Below are 20,014 nucleotides of genomic sequence, written 5' to 3' on the forward strand. Positions count from 1 at the left end.
TGATATATACACAATTTCAAATAACCCAAACAGCTTCAAATGACTCTTGATGAAGAGTAAATGATGTTTCATCGGTATAATATTATACAAAAATGACATCTGATGTAAATGTTATGTTATCTTCTTTCCGTCTCTTTGTGGAGGTTGAGGGGATGATGGGCAGGGAAAGGGGTGATGAGAGGAGGTGTAGAAGTTTGAGGGCTGGCAGCGGTAAACGGGTGTAACTGCAGTGAGAGTGATGTGCCAAGCAGAGGGGTGGAGATGCTTGTCTTTTCAGAATGAAGGCAATCACCATGGCAGCAATTAAAAGCCTGGGGCTCCCCGTGCTGGGTCAGTGTGCACAGAGAGATGAAAGTGTGTTTGTGCATGCATGCATGTGTGTGTCAGAGAGTGTGTGCTCCCCGAAAGCAGCTGCTCAGCAGATGAGATAAAAATTAACTAATGAACTTCTAGATGAGCAAATCTTTGAGAGAAGGACAGGTGTCAGCCACAGAGGGTGATGAACTGATTAAACTGACGGTGATTATGAGTGAGAATACATGCTTTTATTAACTGGTTGATGCATCAGTTGTCAGCATATAGAATTAATGATTAAAGACAGAATAGGACGACATTCACAATGCAGTTAAAGGAATCTGTAATAATAAAAACTCCATAATCATCGGGAAGAAGGAGGCGGGAACCGGTGGACAATCAAAATGAAACTTTAATAATCACAAAATAAACACAAAATAGCGCATCAGCCCCTCATGGACAATTGATGCGCACAACTAAAAAGCAAACATAAAATAAAGCCCAGGCCTGGTCCTCTCTGGTCCTTCACTGTCGTCGCTTCAGTTTTATATCCTTCCATCTCCTACGTGGGACTCGAGACCGGTGGGTCGAGCAGGTGTCGCTGATTTCCCAATCATTCCACCGGCCTCACTCCTCGTTCCCACATCCCTCTGCCCTGCCCCACTCGTTACATAATCATTTACTTCAAAATGAAATTTCTGTCATTATTTACTTACCATCTTGTCTCATAGTGACCTATTCATAGTGAGATAAAGATACAACAGAACATACAAAAACAGGTGTGTTTGTCTCTTTGGATGTGGAATTCCAATAATGCTGGAGCTGCTGCCTTTTAAGATCAACACACAAACTTACGGGAGCACCAAATATTTCTTGCACCATTATACATTTATTTATTTTATGTATTTATTTATTTATTCAGAAATGTTCATACATACTCACCCACCCTCACATATATATAAGGCACAGACACCCGCAGGTACCTGTATTGTTTTTTCCAGTGAGGCGGAAATTGCTACGATGGTCTTGACATGGTCGCTGAACATGCATTTATGGAATGTGTCTTAATGCAAGTCTACAATGCTCTATCAGGCATGGACATCAGTAGTTTAGATAAGCCTGTGCAAGTGAGAGAAAGAGAAAGCGAGAAGTAGAATTAAAGGGATACTGTAGCTAAAAGGAAAATTCTGTATTCGTTTATCCACTTTAAGTCATTCGAAACCCATATAAGACTTTGTTTTGCCTGTGAAAGACAAAGGGAGACAGATTTCAAGCATCAAAAAAAGGAATCTGAAAATACCAAAACATATAATGAAAAGGTTTAATATGAATTGCTCACTATATTCCAAGTCCTTAGAATCTGTATCTTTGAGTGAAAAAAGATCAAAATGAATTTATTTTATTATATGGCTCCAGACAATGTCGAAGTCAGATGGACCGGTTTTAGGATACTTTTAAGCTGTTTTGCTTTCATTTTAATGAGATAGTTCACCCCTAAATTCTATCGTTCTGTCACCCATAAGACTTTTGTTCAACTTTGAAATACAAATCAAGATATATTTAATGAATAATGAGAGATTTATATCCCTCCACAGTTATTTTTTTTTTTAATTCATGAAGACATTTTAAAAGAAATCCTTATTGAGTGGTTAAATCAGTTTATATATGATGGACTGGTTTAATTTTAATTTAATTACATTTTTTCTTAAACTTTCTTCAAAGTTTTGGGGTAATGGTCTTTCAATGGAGAGACAGAAATTTTTCAAGTTTCATTGTGTCTCGAAGATGAACAAAAGTCTTATTAAAAGGTTCTGTCCCTATTCATTGTAATTGGATTTTTTTGGACGAGCTGTTCCTTTAAAAGTGCAGTTTTGGGGTAAAAAGAAATCTACAGGCTCAGTAACTTTCATATCAAGGTCACGCTGACAGTTAATGCCTCTTGTTCTGACCCGAGCAAGCTTGACTTTCTGTGCTACTTAAATATATATGTGTGGAGTGTGTCTGTGTGCATGTGTATGTCATGACTTTAGTGGCTCAATCGCTCATCTCTTCCTGTCTGTCAGTGTGTGTAGTGTCCAACTGACAGATGGAGACTAATTAGCCCTGATCATTTCAATAGATGTGTATTTGGTGCTTCTCACTCACTCACTCACTCACTCTCTTTTGCTCTGGTTTCCTTCTCTCTACTGTATGTTTTCCTTTGGGATAGAAATGTTTTCACTTGGGAATGTGAGTCTAGCAGGTGTTAATTTTATTTTTCCCTTTGTCTCTCTCGCTCTCAGTCTCTCTCCCAGGAATTCCTCCCATGTTAGGTCACTGTAATCTCACTTGTCCAGTTCACTATTATGATGAAGACATGCAACATAATACCACCATTCGGAAGTGTGTTTGTTAGAAAGAAAAGAAGAAAGAACGAGAGAAAGAGGATAAGAGATTTGCCGGAGAGACAAAATGGACTTTTAAACTTAAGTTCTTGAAAGGAATTTTTCAGATAATCCCCGTCTCCCCCCACTAAGCCCACTCTCCAGAAAACGTACTTCATTTCCATTGTCGATTTCTCTCACGTACTTTACGCTCTGTTTGCCAGCTCCTTCCTAAGAGCCTCAAAGCATCGGCCATTGCAGTGCCCTTTACAAAACCAACTTCCTCCTCATCACCTCTTTCTCTGTGAGGTCTCTTCCTCTTCTGATGCATTTCTCATTCTGACTAGAAACCGTTTGGGTCGTGAATGAGATAAGACCCCCAGCAGCATTTGATTCGGACCGCTGAACTATTCTAATCAACAACTTTCACACACACAGAGTTACTATGTGAGCATTTTTCAAAGAAAGAAATAACAGTTTGTCAAAAACCCAAAACAAAAGCCAAACTTCTCTTTGTTTGAGAAGTTTTCAGGAATGTTTTGTAGAAGACAGTTTGACATCTGCATCAGTCTAACATGTTAAACTACACTGACTTGACTTGAACTCTGCTGATCTTGTGGAAACTGGTTTTGAAACAGTATTTCTCATCGAGATTAGGTTTACTGGATGTGTGTGTCTGTGTAAATCCCCCAGCCTCTAAAAATAATGCAGGAACTGTCGGGAATGTGACACACAGATATAACGACTGCAAGAGCTTAACATGGATCAACACCACACAGACAAACACACACACTTACACACCCTATAAAAACACTCTCTCTCAATAAACCTAAACCTGTCGACAACTGCTGTCCTATTTAGACACACTCACAAAAGTCTACAGACAAGCCCAAATGCACATAGACACAAACTGCAGTGAAGTTCAACTTTAAGTGAAACTCCAATTTTTATGAAACATAATACAATTGTCCACTGATACTGCATGTGCATCTGTTGCAGACAGTATGAAGTTTGCATGTGTATATTTGTGTGTATGCTTTCACTCTGAGTGGTAATGTCTCTCTGCTCATGTGGGCCAGTTAATTTTAGACGTCTCTTTCTGCTCAGAAGTCTCACTCGTGTCGCGTCGGTGTCTGTTTAGGTATTTGTCACTGTAAGTGTCAGATGAATGCATGAGGTGTCAGTGATTTCAAAACTAGATGTTTATCAGATCACACCTAATGTGCTTAACACTCACCCTCAGATCTTTCCAAATCCTCAAGACTTTCATTTTTTCTTCGAAACACAGGAGACGTTTTTTATGCAACCTGAAATATTTTTGTCCCTTAGTTGTCCTTTCTAACAAAACATTGAATTCAACAGGTTCGTAAAGACATTGTAAAGGAATTCCACAAGAATTCAGCAGATAAGTTCATTTTTTATAATAAACATTAATTGAAGCTTTAATTTATGCTCGTTTGAGATTTGTTGCACATACAGTATTGCAAGTATGTCTGAGTTGCCATTTATCATTTGATGTGCTCTATATATGTGTGCCGATCTATATTTAGTGCTACAGTATTTATTGGCTCACATGGAGTATTTTTATGATGACTTTATGAACTTTACGAATTGTCAAGGTTAAGCTGGAATGGACTTTAAATGAAAAGATAAATCTCTCAGGTTTCATTAAAACTATCAGTCATCTGTGTTTAGAAAATAAACAAATACCTTTGCAATGACATGAAGGTGAGTAATTGATGACAATATTAATATTCATAACATGCTGCATGTTTTTTTTTTTTTTTTAAATGTCTCATGAATTTTAATGCTTTTGATGGCCAGTTAAACACTGTGGTTTGCACCTCAAAAGCCATGTTTTTATCACTCCAATAGTCTGTGTATGGATGTAACTATTCACTCAACTCACGATACGATCATAGATTCTATAAAAACATGTAGTGTCCGTGACGTCACCGTAGATTTTCGAAGAGCGTTTTGGAAGCTCAAAGTGGGTGGAGCTGGCCTTGGTAGAGCATCACCATTTTAACATGGGTAGTCTATGGGACTGCCTCCCTTTTGAAGCCAGCCTCTAGTGACCAGTCACTGAATTGCAGTTTTAGTCACGAGAGAGACTGGAAGGTTGTTGCTTGGATGCGATACAGATCACGACACTGATGATACAATTTCTCATAATTTTTTATACAAATTATGAAAGAAAAGGTGTCGTTCTATTATTTTTCAGACAAAATGCTGCACATTTCATTATGACGAATCACACAATAATCATACAGCAAAAATAAAACAAAGAAAATTAATCTCTTCATATAAACAAGCTAAGGTTTTGCTTGTACTCTTAACATTTATAATTAGAGGTAACCACTGCATTTGAATCACAATCCAAACTAAGATCCTGCATACATGCTTCATGATCAGTTTATGATTTAAATTAGATTGTATAATTAAAAAATTCAAAGCAAAAACAGAATGGTCTGACTTTAGTTTTGTGAAATTTTACTACATAAAACATCTGCACAAAACAAAAACTGCACATGAGCTGCATGATAATGCAAATTCACTCTCTGACAGCTGGTGGCACTTATGGAAAGATACCATCACAGTTCCTTTAACATCTCAACCGATTTGAATCGTCAGATATTTTTATTGATTTTCAGTTGGCTCGACATGCATCGAGTCTGTGTAGCATTTGTTGATAGTTTTCGAGAAAAAGGGCATGTCACACAAACTTTCCTTGTTGGAATCTGCCTAATTTTGATGCTATTAAGTCTCATGTGATTTGTAGCACTGGAATTGTCAAGCTATCAGAACAAAAACTGTAGCAATTTTGTTTTCATTTTGACAAGACAGTTGAGAACTGCTGTCATAAAGGACCATTTGATGTGTTTTTGTGTGTGGGAACAGTATGTGTGTGTCTGCTTAACCAAATTTTGGGGACAATATGTACCTAAAAGTGAGCTAAATCTGACAGAACAAAAAAAAAGTTATTTTATATCGTAAAACTGCAGAAAGTTTTCTGTTAGGGTTAGGATGTGGTTATTGTATTTATAACTAGCTGTTTATAAAAACACAGTGGACGTCTTTGGAATGTCCCCGTTTAAATAGCTAAGTAAACATCTGTCTGTTGGCAGACATGTAGGGGGAAGTTATTGATGAGTCATTTGTATTTTACTGAAAGTTGTGTCTAAAAGCACAAATAAATCTGATCTTTCTTTGATTTGGTGTAATAAAACTCTCCACCATGGTGTCTGACTGCTCTGGAGATGTGGGTGTGGTTAGGCAAATATTTGTGTTTGACAGACAGCGGTGGCTGACTGTTTATTGAAGTTTATGTCTGATGGACAGAACTGGAAAAAGAGCAACACGCCAACTATGAATAATCTTTTGGAGCAAGTGTACAGACTGCAGTGGTATGTGTTTGACTTGTGTGCATTATTGGCTTTCTGTGATTGTGGATGGTATCCTTAACCGGTCAATATGTTTTTATACACACTGAAGCTAGCACGCTTTCATCACAGACACAGCCTTTATCAGTGTGACCCGAGGACACAAACGCACATACTTACACTAGGTCTTTCACTCTCGCTCTAGAAAAGCATGACTGAGGGCCATGTTTTAAGAGGAAGATGGAGAGAGCGGAGAAGAGAAAAGTAAAAGAGCAGCTGAAGTGAGCGCCAATTTGCCTTCCAGCTTTTGAGGGGTTTTTAAGATGCTCAGCTTTCAGTCCATATAAGACATAGAGGAATGACCTCTTAAACCACTAACACACACAAAAACTTTAAATGTCTACTCATCCCCGGTGGCATTACTAGAATGCCATCCTGAGTTGAGCATTTGGATGAATGAAACAGACAGGCCATTTTAAGGAAAATCTATATCCAATAAAACTATATTCAATTTTAGGAATGAATTTTAAGCAGATCACGTCATTTGAGAAGTCATATACAACACAAACATTCACGTTGTGATATTTTGTTAAAAATTGAAAGGCCAGAAATATAAAAAGAAAACTAAATATATGTGGATAACTCATTTATGGTAAGAGCTATAACACACACGTACAATATAGATTAAAAAAAATATATAAAAACAAAAAAAAAACCTTTGTAACATATTGAAGACACTGTATATCCTGTACTTACTGCTTATTGCACTTCTGGTTAGATGCTTACTGCGTTTCGTTGCCTTGTACCTTACATGTGCAGTGACAATAAAGTTTAATCTAATCTAATTTTCATTATATGTTTAATGTTAAATCTTCAAATTCTATTGCCACTCATATCACACACCAACAAAAGGAAGATTTTTCATGCAAGTCATTTTATGATATTACTAGACACTACTACAGCAAAATAGAAGACAAATAAATAAATTAAAAATAAAACTTCACTAAAATCTTTTATGATTTTTTTTTTAATTAAAAATAGGTTTGCAAATTACCTTCAAAACTTCTAAAACTACTTCAATAATCACACTTTTCAGTGAAAAGACCTACAGCTCTAACAATTTATTACAGGAAAGTTAGTGTCAGCTGAAAGTAATTTGTACTTTCATTTTTTCTTTATTCTCATTTAACCACCTTAATCTGTGCCTCAATCTCCTGCCCTATAAATATATATATTTGCCCTATATATATATTTGTCTGCAGGAACCAACATTACCTCATTGTTTTGTGTTTCAGCTTTGCTCAGTTCATGTGAGAATGTTATAGCTCACGTTGTAGAAATATCTTCTACCCCATGATGATGCATTTAAAAGGCATCTGAGCATATGTATTTCAAAAAGAGAGTGAGTGTGGTATAAAAGGAGTATTGAATAGAAAAAATAAATATAAATATATATATATATTGCAAAATAAAGTAAAATATTTCCTCTTTTCTCGAATGCAAAATTTAAACTATGGACAGATGGACAAATATCGCTACATTCTCTCTCTCTCTCTCTCTCTCTCTCTCTCTCTCTCTCTCTCTCTCTCTCTCTCTCTCTGTCTCTCTCTCTCTCTCTCTCTGAGTGTGTGATCTATTAAGATAGTCAGACAAGGGTTGACAGATACACAAAGGCTTCTGCAGTTCTATTGTGGTGGCAGCCTCACCATACAGTATGATCATTGTGTATGGCCTGCGGGTGGACTGTGTGTGTGTGTGTGTGTGTGTGTGTGTGTGTGTGTGTGTGTGTGTGTGTGTTTGTGTGTGTGTTTGTGATCATGGGACTTACACACTGTTCTATGATGAATTACTCAGAGTGGGCAGATTATGCCAGTATGACATTGATACATTGAGACATCTAGTGAGATTTTATTGCATTCAAAATTTGTGTGTGTGTGTGTGTGTGTGTGTGTGTGCGTGTGCAAGCGGGTGGGTGTATAAGGATTTTTGAGGGTGTAGAGTCACTTGTTATCACATGGGTGAATAATGACATCAAATTGCTCTCCAAACACACACACACACACACACACACACACACACACACACATATATATATATATATATATATATATATATATATATATATATATATATATATATATACAAACACACACACACACATTAGTACACACTTAATTGTAAAACATTGTGTTAGCATATATGGATGTGTTATTGGATAGATGCAACTATGTGTGAATGTTTGTGTGTTTTGGTTGGAGTATATATTGAATTGCTGTCTTTGTGCATTCTTGCTGTCATGGAAACATGTTTTCGGGGAGTACGGTGGTCCATAGGAATCAAATGAGGCGTGAATAATTTATCTCTTAATGACTTCATTCACATCAATAGCATTGACTCTAATAAACCTCCTGCCATGACTGAAGTGTGTGTGTGTGTGTGTGTGTGTGTGTGTGTTTGTGTGTGTTCCTCCATGTGGCACTGATGAAAGCAAACACACTCAGTTTTCTTGGTTTTAAAATTTAAATGTTGTGAATTCAGGGGATTTTCCATGGAAGCGAGTTAGTGTGTGTTTATGTGAGTGTGTATTTATGCATATGTGTTTGCACTGGCACATTTACATTCCTCTTTTGAAACTGTATGAATTATGGAGTGGAACATTATCATTCAAAGACATTTAAAGTTACACTTGCATCGTTTATGTTAATTTAATCCCACAGTCTACAGGTTTCTCTGTTGGAGTGTGTTATGTAAGGGATAAAGTACATCCACTTCAAGTGGGGGTCCTGATTACTCTGTCAGGGGTTATTTTGCGATAACAACTGGCTGGATGTACATTATCCCGCTTATTACATGACTACTTGCCACATAATCAAATAAATAGACACAAAATACTGATTTGAGTTGAAATATTTAATGTCAAAGCTTCTGTGAACACAGGAGTTGTGAGCAAGCAGCAATTTCAAACTGGACAATTAAGGGATACGGTGCAGTCACACCACTTATTACACAACATTTCACTACATAAGTAATTATGGCGATTAAAGATTTAAGACGATTATTCAAATCTTACCCATTTGTTAGTTATCTTATAATTCATTACAGTGTACAAAACAATCGTTGCAAAATAGCAGCAGCTGCATTTATATGAAATGAGAGTGAGTCCGCTATACCTGGATGAAATTATACACAATTTTGAAGCAAGATTTTATATTTTATTAGCTAAACAACCACAATGCTTCCAGCAACTGTTCCTAGCAAGAGTACAGTGCCAACTTCAGTTACCTGGATGAGCCTGTGTTATTAGCTTTTACCGGTTGTTATCGAGGGATAACATACCTCGGAATGTCTGACTGACCAATCAGAATCTAGTATTCCACAGACCCATGTAATAATATCATTTAAAATGTCTGACCTGCATCTTTAGTGTACATCTGAACATGTTCAGATATGTTTTTACATAACAGTGCCAGCATTTACCATGCTTGTTTGGTAAATGTTCCATTGAAATACCATGTTTTTATTTTTTCGAAGTATCAAAGTATTACATAAAATATGGTATTCTTTGGCATAAACATCATGGTTTATAAATATGATAATCAATCAGTACAATGGTATTTAGCAAATCATCATATTACTTTTAATTAACATTTTAATGTATGTTTGTCTTAGCCTTGATACAGACATAAGTAACCTCCTGCATGTGTGTGCGAGCATCTGTATTGCAGTAAGAAAATCCCATGACAAAAAATCCAGCCACAAGTAGACAGGAAAATTGAGCATCACTGAGAGAAAGCGTATTTCAAAAATATAAAATGCTGCAAAGTGTACTAAAGTCACTGAATACATTCAAATGAGGCAGTAAATCAGTGTCTTTATGGTCCCCCAAAGTGTGTATATGCGGTTTAGCCATAAGGAATACTGCGCGGGACAACAGGACTCTTCTGCTATGCTTTATGGCTTGGTCAAGCGTTAACAGAACCTTCCATTAGCTTTCAAACAAAATCTCCCTTCAACCATGATTATTTGTTCCTGATGAATTCGTATGAGAGTGGAACTATGGGAAAGGTCACACGGAGAGAGGGAGATGATAATGTTGACTGTGTTTCATATGTAATGTAATCAGATATGTAAAGCTGACATCTTAACAGCTGCTCTGGGCCGAGTTTTATTGATTGGTTCATGGTGGTTAAGCCGAGGGAAACTTCTAGTAAGTCTGACTCGCAACCTGCTATTACAAATGTGAGGCGCGCACGTACTCGTGCAAACACACACACAAACTGCGGTGATCGTTAAGCAGTAAATTACAGAAGGAAATCCTCGACGGCTGTATGTAATTCCCACTGGCAGATTGAGTGTGACTGGAAAACCACACCGTCTCCCTCTTACTCTCTTTCTGTTCTCTATGAGATTTTCAATCTATATTTTGTAATTGTAGATTACAGAGAAGCTGAATTTGGACTCATCTACTAATTCGCCTTGTGTGTTTGAGAAACTGAAGCTTAAAGCTCCAAAATCAACAGCTCTGACAGACACATCCTTAAAGTGACCCACTGAAGAAATGTGGGCTTAATTCTGTGTGTGTGTGTGTGTGTGTGTTTGAGTGAGTGAGTGTGGAAAGGACAGATGGACTCAAGCAGCTGTGTGTGTAGCCATTGGTTATGACTAAAGTTTGCGGGTGTGTGAAAGACAACATTGAGGCCTCGTCTGTATTTGAACAGGAATATTTCAGTTTGACTCACCCCCACACACACACACATATACTGACTGCTGGAATCTATGGCAAATAGCTATGAGACTCAAAACATCTTGAAAAGATTTAGGGAGAGAGGGGAAATAGAGTTACTATCTCCTGTCTTTCATCTTCGAGTGTTTCTTTGTCTCAATTGTTTCGATCTGTGTGTCTTTAAGAGAGAAAGAGCAACAGATAGACCGACAGAGACAGAAAGAGAACGAGTCAGAGAGAATGGCACACAGGGAGACACAGACAGAGAGAAAACAAGTGGTTGTGGGAAAGTTGGTGGTTGTCTGTGTGCACCCACACTGGCACAATTAAATCTGCTCTCTCACATAAACACACACACTGAAGTCTCTCTGACTTTTTGACCCTGAACTCGGTGTAAGGCAATCTTTTCATGATTATTTAACATGTTTCTCTTTAGTCTCTTTAGTTTCTCCTCAATGACTTTTTCTTTAAAAAATAATGTTTTTTTATTATATGATTTTAATAATTTGGACCAACTACTATGTACTTACATTTTAAATAATAATTTAGTACAATGTACTTATTATGTACATACATGTTTTTACATTGTACTTATATTTTTTAAAAACTACATGTAATTGCTTCTGTATTTAATTTCTGTAATTTATAATTACACTGTTGACCCATACTTTACACCTTAACCCACCCTTAAACTTACCCATACCTCCAACCCTCTCCCTAACCTTACCCCTATCCCACCTCAATAGCAGCAAAAGTGTTTTACAATACAATATGAACACAATAAGTACATTGTACTTATTTTTTAATGTAAGTACATAGTAGTTAAGGCCACCTAATATAAAGTGGGACCGAAAGACAAAACACTGCGACAAACTTCACATTCGTGGTCAGCGGCAAAGGGTCACTTTTGGCATTGCAGAAATACCAGAGCAACATGTTTTCTTCTGCGAGGAAATTATGCTTAAGTAAAGGGACTTCAAAAGTGAAATTGTTGATGCTCCTCTAGTTTATTTATTTTTTTCCTTTAGAAAAAGTTCATACAGAATTTAGAAAATATATATATTCTAGAATATTGTGTTCTTTGTTTAAATTTTTAAGGGTATCTGATTGATATCCCACTGATATTGCTCAGCCCTAACTTATGTCTCTTTTTTCCAGCAAACAGTGAATCTATATCTACAATCACTGATTCCATGTGTCCATTGTTGTTTTACCATCAAATTCATTATATAACCTGGGTTTGCATTTCAAACTTTTAGTGCAGTCTTTATTTTTTTGACTAGAACTTAAACAGTTTATATGACTGGTGAATTCCAAACTCACCAATATTTCAGTCTGCATTTGTGTGTGTCTGTGTGTGTGAGATGGAGGGCAGTCTGTGCCCTAAGAGCCAGGCTTACAAGACGAGTGCTGAATGCCTCCAGTTCATAAACACCTCACTAATGAGCCTCTCAGGGGAAAGCAAATGATCAGCACTCATTTCTTCACAGATCCCTCTAACATCTGCTAATATGTGTGTGTGTGTGTGTGTGTGTGTGCGCATGAGATTTTCATGGATGACAGGTGGTCTCCCCAACACCACTGGATGTTAAAGAGAGAGAAAGTGTGAACCACACATTCACGCTCAGAGAGTACTAATCCATTTCCAGTGTTTTTATCAGTGTGTCTCAGCTGTCAGTGGAGCCAGTCTACCATATATAATGGGAAACAAAATCACAAATGACAAATTATATTAAAGTCACAATAAAACAGAATGAGACAATTTTTTTAGTCCATACTGTGACATACCTCCAAGTGTTACAGATTACCGCAAACCTCATCAGTTGTTGAAAAGACTATGAGTATAGGATGTTGCACTCCAAAATGAATGCAGCCCATTTTAGAGGGACAACATTTAAGTGAACTAAGTCTGGAGTCTGGAGAAGAGATTTTCAGCAGCAGATCCATTATGACATTTGCATGAAACATTATGTCAAAAAAGACAGAAAAGACAAAAAAACAGTGAAACATGCATGTTCAAAATAAGATCTACATTGTACAATTGCAAAATAGGTAAAGTGCATTTTCGTTCCAACTTTAAATTTTACATAATATTTATGAACTGGAACTGGCACAAGAAAACTGCGAAAAGAGAAGGAGTATCAGCCAATTTAAATAAATCAAAACTGCCAAAAATCTGGTGATTAATCGATGCTGTTTGAATATGTGTATATAACTAAAGTTAACCCGATAAGGAATAAAGAAACAACCAGAATGTGAAGAAAGAAAAGTACAAGTCTTGAAAAATGGTGTACAAATGCAGAATGAATCAACTTGCCGTCATACCGAGCAGACACGCATTGGCAGTGAGAGTCTATTTCACCCTGGCTCAAATGTAAAATCTTTACACACGCCGTCTGAGTGAAATAACCGTTTCCGATGCTGTCCAAGCAAATCTAAACACTTCCAGCTCTGATGTTTGTGTTCTTATCGTATCATTTGGTGAGATAGTGTTTCTGGTTCGTCATACTGGTGGTAATGTAACGTTTGCTATCAAAGGCTCAAGGATGTGATAGCATCTCCGTCTGTCTGTTCTCTCTCTCACTTTCCACTCATTCCAACCTATCAGTTTTCCCTCTCTTTGCTTCCTTCTTTTCCTCTTTATCTTTGTTGAGCGCTTTGTGGTAATATAGTTTTTTTTTTCATTTTTGTAGAATTTCTAGGTTTATTCCACCACAGATTTATTAGGGTAAAAACTAAATTTCGTTTTAGAAAAGTGTTGTTCTGCTGAACCACAGTGCGATGGAAAAAAAGGCAGGCATCCATTTAAAACAGTAACTTTAAGACCAAGAAGAGTGCATTGCCAATTGGTTACTTAAAGTCTCGAGGCCCAGGACAAAATGTTAAACGGTGGGCCCCCTTTTCCAATAAGAAGGCTATAGCATAGTGCACTTTAGTGGGCCCCCCTCGTCACAGGGCTCGGGACAACATTCTTGGTTTCCCTTCCCCCGACGACGGCCCTGGTCGGGAGTGGACGGAACTTATTAGTGAATGGAGCAAATCAGTTACGAATACAGGGCAAAAGTCACACTGCATTATTAAAATTCATCAGCCAAATATATAATATGTTTCATAATGTTTCCCCCCACCAGCTTTGAGATTGAATCAAAATATATAGTAAATCACTGACAGGATTTAATTGTCATTTTTAATAATTTAATAATATTTTTATTAATATTTAACAATTCTATTCAATATTAATATAATTCTGAGCCATTGCCGCCTGTATAACCTTTAGGAAGTTAATAGACATAAGTAAACCTAAACAAAAACGTTTAGTGTAAAATGTTGGCGTCTTTCCTTGGTTGTCCATGCAGGTAAGATTGTACTGCCCCCTAGTGGATGAAGATTAAATCCATCACTGCGGTTACATGCAGACAAGTGTGTGTGTGTGTGTGTGTGTGTTTAAGAGAATATTTTTTGATATTATAATACCTGTCTGTCTCCCTGGCATTTTCATTTAAATCCTGCTGCTCTGTGATTGGTGCTGTCATGTGCCACTCATGAAAATGACAATGGAATCTCGATGAATAGAGCTCTCAACCGACAGACAATCTATCTCTGTCTGGCCTGACCTTGCCGCACACACACACACACACACACACAGAGCTGATCTCTTACGGTCAGTGTCTAGTTTTTGGAGACTAAGTGTCTGTCTCTCATTATGATTGACGGCTGAGGAATTTGACTGACAGATCTGGCTAGCTAAACCGGCTATTCATGATCTGTAAGGGTCCCATGCTGTGTGTGTATGTGTGTGCGGGTGTATGTCTATAAATGAGAGGGTTGTCTTTGAGAGTCTGCTTTGCGTGAGGGAAGACACTTCATTAAAGTCACCCCCTGCGGAGACGCACACACAGGAACCCGCACACATGCACACTCCAAGGGTGCAAAGGTCAACCTTTGGGAACTGCTGAATGGAGAATCGATCACGTGACCGGGACTTAAAATCTGATCATGTGAGCCCTGAAAAATAAAATCTACCATTTTTTTAGTGGCTATTCATTGAAAGGAGTAAGTTAATTGATGTTAATTAGTACAGGTGGGCTCTTCATAGCTCTTCATTATATACATTCACACTGTAACTGGTAACAGAAAGAAAGAGACACATTGATTAGATTAGAACTTCTCTCTGTGTTTTATGGTTTGATATGAGTTTTTTTTTTCCCCACAGCAGGAGAAAAGAAAGAGTGGAAGTGACAGCAAGTGAAGGACAGAGAGTGGGATGAAAGCAGGGATTAAGCTTCTGTTCGTTTTTGTTCATTTATTGAAAAAAGAAAGGGGGCGAGTGAAGCACTTCCTCTGAAGGTGCTCAGGGGTCATCATTCAACACTCTTTTTCTCTCTTTAATTCTCTTATTCTTTTTCTGCTCTTGATGCTCTCCTGGGTGTTCCACACTATGCTGCCACCGAAGTGTGTGTGTGTGTGTGTGTGTGTGAGCCTCCCTAGTTGTCTAGCTCACCTCCCACCATGTCTTTGTGTGTGTGTGTGTGGTGCTTCATTCGATGTTAGTCACCCTGCTGAACTGGGAACAGGTTTTTGTAATTGTTTGATTTTATTTAAATAGTTTGTCTGTGCCTGAATTGGTCTTGCTGTCATAACGATGACAGCTGGAATGTTTGTGCTGTAATCCAGAAGTACGTTTGATCTCATAAATGCACGCACAGATCGGTGTCGGTGTCCTGTACAGGCACAGATGAACCTGATTAAAGACGATTCCCATTCAGTTCACGCTCAGGTCATGCCAAGATGACATTTTTAAAGAGCGCTGAAGACTTACCCAGGCTGTTTAAATATCTGCTCTGATGCCTAAAGAACCTGGGGCTTCAGTTCGAAATGTTTGTTTAGTCTCATCATAACTGTGTGCATTGGAGTTTGGTGTGTGCATATTTGTTGAGTTTCTTCTTTCAGTAAGACTTTATTTTGATGGTTCTTTTAAGCATTCTTTTGACAATAAGTAACTTTGCACCTACATGTCAAGTTATGTGTTAAAGGGACCATCAAAATAAAGTGAAATGCTTCTTTTAGCTGCGTATACAGTATTGGCTTATATTCAGCTGATAAACGTTGCTTTAGTAAATAAACTTCAATGTTTGATAGTAATAAAGCGTGCAGGATTGCATCTATTGGCTGATATATTTGAAAAAGGTTATATTTCATTCTGTTCTCATTTTGTTCTTGTTTTTCTTCCTGCTTTCTGTTTCTTCTGTTGTTTATGTTATCCCCGCTGACAGTGTCTGGAGATGTTGATGAATGTTGAATACTACTGTATGTGAGGTTGTGTTTTTGTTTTATTTGAACTGAAGGCTTTTAGTTATGTGCAGATTTCACACTAGTGAAGTGATTAATTATATCATCCCTTTATTTTTCTCTAGAACACTAGTCTTCTCTTTGTCTTATTTTTTTAATACTGACCATTTATATAAAACTGCAAGGGGGCTTGATTTTTGTGGTTCGAGACCAATCTTAGGATTCGTAAAGCATTTATTTTGTCGTATGGTCAAATAATCAGTCTTTGCCTATTCGGTCATTTTTGGGTAAAATAAAATATATATTTAAAAGTCTCCATCTGCCTTTGGTTTTATTCATACAGAATGATACACTCTGCTTTGAAGAGATCTACATGTCAGTATCTGTCTTTATAACTTCTTATAATTGTTAATGTTCTTTTTCTTTATTTACCAGTGACCTGAGTGAAAATCAAATCCAGGGGATTCCCAGAAAAGCGTTCAGAGGAGCTACTGAGATCAAAAACCTGTGAGTCTTCTGTATCTTTTTGTGAAGTAGAGAGAGAGAGAGAGAGAGAGAGAGAGAGAGAGAGAGAGAGAGAGAGCTTTCAATTAATGACTGTGTGCTTTAATGAGATGCCCAGGCAAACTGACCATCTTTCTCTCTCTCTCTCACACACACACACACACACACAAACCCATATAGGAGGAGTGGGCAGTGCAGGTAGACAATAGTGGAGGAGAGCACAGCAGACAGACTGAGAAGAAAGAATGGAAACTGAACAATAGTGATGAGGGGAGAAAGAGAGAGAGAGAAACACAGATTGAATGACAGGAGAAAGAAGGATGTGTGTGGGTGTGTGTGTGTGTGTGTTTTAGTAAGGATCAGTAGTGTTTATGAAAGCGTATTACTCTATTACCATAATCACTGAACACCAAGCAGAAGAGCCGACATCATCATCTTCAAACATTTTCTCTCTGTTTTTTCTCTCTCAGGCAGCTGGACTTTAATCAGATTTCCTGCATTGAAGACGGAGCGTTCAGAGCTCTGCGGGACCTAGAAGTACTGTAAGTGCATTGCATGTGTGTGTGAACTTGTGTGATTGTGTTCTGTTGAATTAAAGCCACTGCAGAGATCTTTTTAGATATCACAATGTTATTAGACTTGGGTAAAAAGTGGTGCCACACAGGTTTTGGGTCTGTTCCTGTTTTGATTTTTACATTGAAATTGAGATTAGAATATCGTATATTCATGTTAAATTGTTATGTATTTGTCTGTAGGTGACATGCTGTGTTTGGCTGTCAGATCATGCCTGCTGAGTGTTGAATGATTGTATAAAATGCATACCTGCTTTTAAAAGTTGGAGTAGTGGAATGATCCTTTTAGAGAGAATGGAAATCAATTTTATTAGGATTATTTTGATGCGTTGTGACGAATGGACAGAAAATAATTTATGAGCTGTATTAAATATCAGATGTGCATCTATAAAGTGATTCCCTGAACATAAGCACATACATGAAGGCATATTGATATACTAAAAAAAGTTCAGTTCTACACATTTATGTATGAAATGTTGTTATAGGAAAACATTAAAAGGATAATTCAACCAAAATTATGTTATCATTTACTCACTCTCAAACTATGCCAAAACATTTTTTCACACAGAACAGAGTTATTTAGTTATTTAGCAGAATGTCTAAGATGATCTTTTTTATACTGATCATCTTTATATAGCTGTGGTAACCATGCGCTTTCCATCAGTGAAATATTCCTCATTATTCCTCATATCTTTCTCTTTCTTTGTTTCATAGCACGCTGAACAACAACAATATCTCTCGTTTGTCAGTGGCCAGTTTTAACCACATGCCCAAGCTTAGGACATTGTGAGTATCATACACACACGCACACAGACACACACACACACACACACACACACACTGCATTAAACCAGTTCTTCAGACTGTCGTTGGCATGTTATCCAGCACTTATCATGCTGGCCCTTAATAAGTGTGATTATGAGGTAATAAGGTGTAATAACCACATTAATATGTATGTTTCATTAGCATACATTTTGTAGATTGGAGTCCTTTGTGTGTGATCATGATTTAATCCTATTTACGTGATGAGCTAAAGTAGGTAATTGCTATATCGGTATTCTGGTCCGTGTTAACTTAACATCAGCAATAGTGAATGCCAAGATGGGAAGGACCATTAAGACCATGAAACCTATACTTATACTGTGGTTACCATACAGTATTGTTGTAACTAAAACTAAAAGTATTAAAAATAATTTTTGCTGATTGAAATAAAGCTGAAATAAAATAAAATATAAATATTAGATAAAAAGCATACAAAAGCACATAACAAAATTACTTAAACTGGAAAACTCTAAAAGTTAAACATTTTGCCGATAGTTACCCATTTATTTCCATGCTCATAGGTAGGAGTTTAATAGGGGTTAAACGTAATCATTAAATGCAAAACAAAAAATAAATTATATAGCAATTCAGTGACAAGATGATATAGTTCTGCTGCATTTCATTGAACTGCAATGATTTTCGTCGCTTTAATTCTTTACCCAACCTATACAAAAGCCTTTCCAAATACCATTGGGAAGGAAATAATTATGGAGACATATAAAACAAGAGCAGTTAATTTCAGTGCTTTCTAGCTCTGTTCAATACGAAGTTGGTCACAAGTCACCGTGATGGTTTCTGCCATGACAAAATACCCCACAAAATAAACTCTATCCTCTCTCTGAACACATGCTCTACTGTCATGTCATGTTGGAAAAGATCATTGGCTTGTTACTTCAGATTTCCAAAGCCAGTTACACTAAATATGCTTTATATTTAGTTGTAATATTATTATTGTTAAGAGAAGAACTCCTGAAGCTGCTGACCACAGAGAAGCACCAGAGTCAACAGAGAATTTCACACATTATGTGTGTTTGCCTGTTGTGTGCAAGTAAATGTCAGTAATTATTGAACAAGAAGTGGTCAGATTTAAAGTTGATAATACTCTCTAACACACATGTACACAGGTTTTTTTCCGATGTACAAGCTTAGACAGCCACTGGACCTTCAAATGAATCTTTCTCTCTGACTCTCCATCTCTCTAGTCGTCTGCACTCAAATAGTCTGCTATGTGATTGCCATGTGGCCTGGCTCTCTGATTGGCTGAGACAGAGGCCCCGCCTTGGCCTCTACACACAGTGTATGGCTCCGCCCTCTCTGAGGGGCCACAACATTGCTGAGGTTCAGAAGAAAGAGTTTATGTGTACAGGTAAATTTGCGTGTGTTCTATTTGTGTGGTTTGTTTACAGGAGATAAGAGCTTGTGAGTATAAAGAGAATAAATACATGGATTTGCTGTTTTGTCTTGTCAAAGCTTTCATATTCTGTTCCTTTTTCGGCTGTTCTCTTTCTTTGCCCATGCTTTCAAGACTTCAGCGAAGGCAAGTTATCTTTGCTGAAATAACACGGGCAAAATGTGTTTGTTTGTTTGTTTTTTTACTTCAAATTGCATTTAGTTGCAAGATGCAGTGCACAACTTTCTTGCTTGAGAAAGTTTTTGTTGTCGTTGTTGTTTTAAATTTAATTCAACCTTCAAACACAACCTTCCTTTGTGTAGCACATCCCCCTGCATCCCTGTCATCTGTGTGTGTGTGTGTGTTTTAGGGCCCCAGTCACACTCATCCTGTAGTGTGCTGCAGTGTCCTGAGCTGTGCACCTGCAGTAATAACATCGTGGACTGCCGAGGGAAAGGACTGACTGAAATACCCACCAACCTGCCAGAAACCATCACTGAAATGTGAGTGAGGAGCACACACACAACACATTACACACACCCAAACATTTATTTAGCTAGTTTCTCCAAATTGTATCTATTGTATCTATATTTTCTAAATGGGAACATTACATTGACTTTTATTGTTTTTAATACAACTATAAATGTAACTTTAACAGGGTTTTTAAAAAATCA

General features: G+C 37.3%; 1 protein-coding gene across 4 annotated transcripts in view; it reads left to right on the forward strand.

The window, feature by feature from the left end:
• The window catches only part of slit2 (slit homolog 2 (Drosophila)), an 81,779-nt gene that overhangs the window by 33,641 nt on the left and 28,124 nt on the right, over positions 1–20,014 (forward strand). For 2 of the 4 annotated variants that reach the window (XM_026203758.1, XM_026203760.1), the window contains exons 5-10: positions 16,488–16,559; positions 17,027–17,098; positions 17,843–17,914; positions 19,153–19,316; positions 19,476–19,487; positions 19,711–19,843. In XM_026203758.1, coding sequence (XP_026059543.1) covers positions 16,488–16,559; positions 17,027–17,098; positions 17,843–17,914; positions 19,153–19,316; positions 19,476–19,487; positions 19,711–19,843 — 525 coding nt within the window. The remainder of the gene's footprint in view (positions 1–16,487; positions 16,560–17,026; positions 17,099–17,842; positions 17,915–19,152; positions 19,317–19,475; positions 19,488–19,710; positions 19,844–20,014) is intronic. The other 2 variants (XM_026203759.1, XM_026203761.1) reach the window with 1 other exon arrangement.

This window comes from Carassius auratus, chromosome 26 (assembly GCF_003368295.1).
Source record: "Carassius auratus strain Wakin chromosome 26, ASM336829v1, whole genome shotgun sequence".
Lineage (NCBI taxonomy): Eukaryota > Metazoa > Chordata > Actinopteri > Cypriniformes > Cyprinidae > Carassius > Carassius auratus.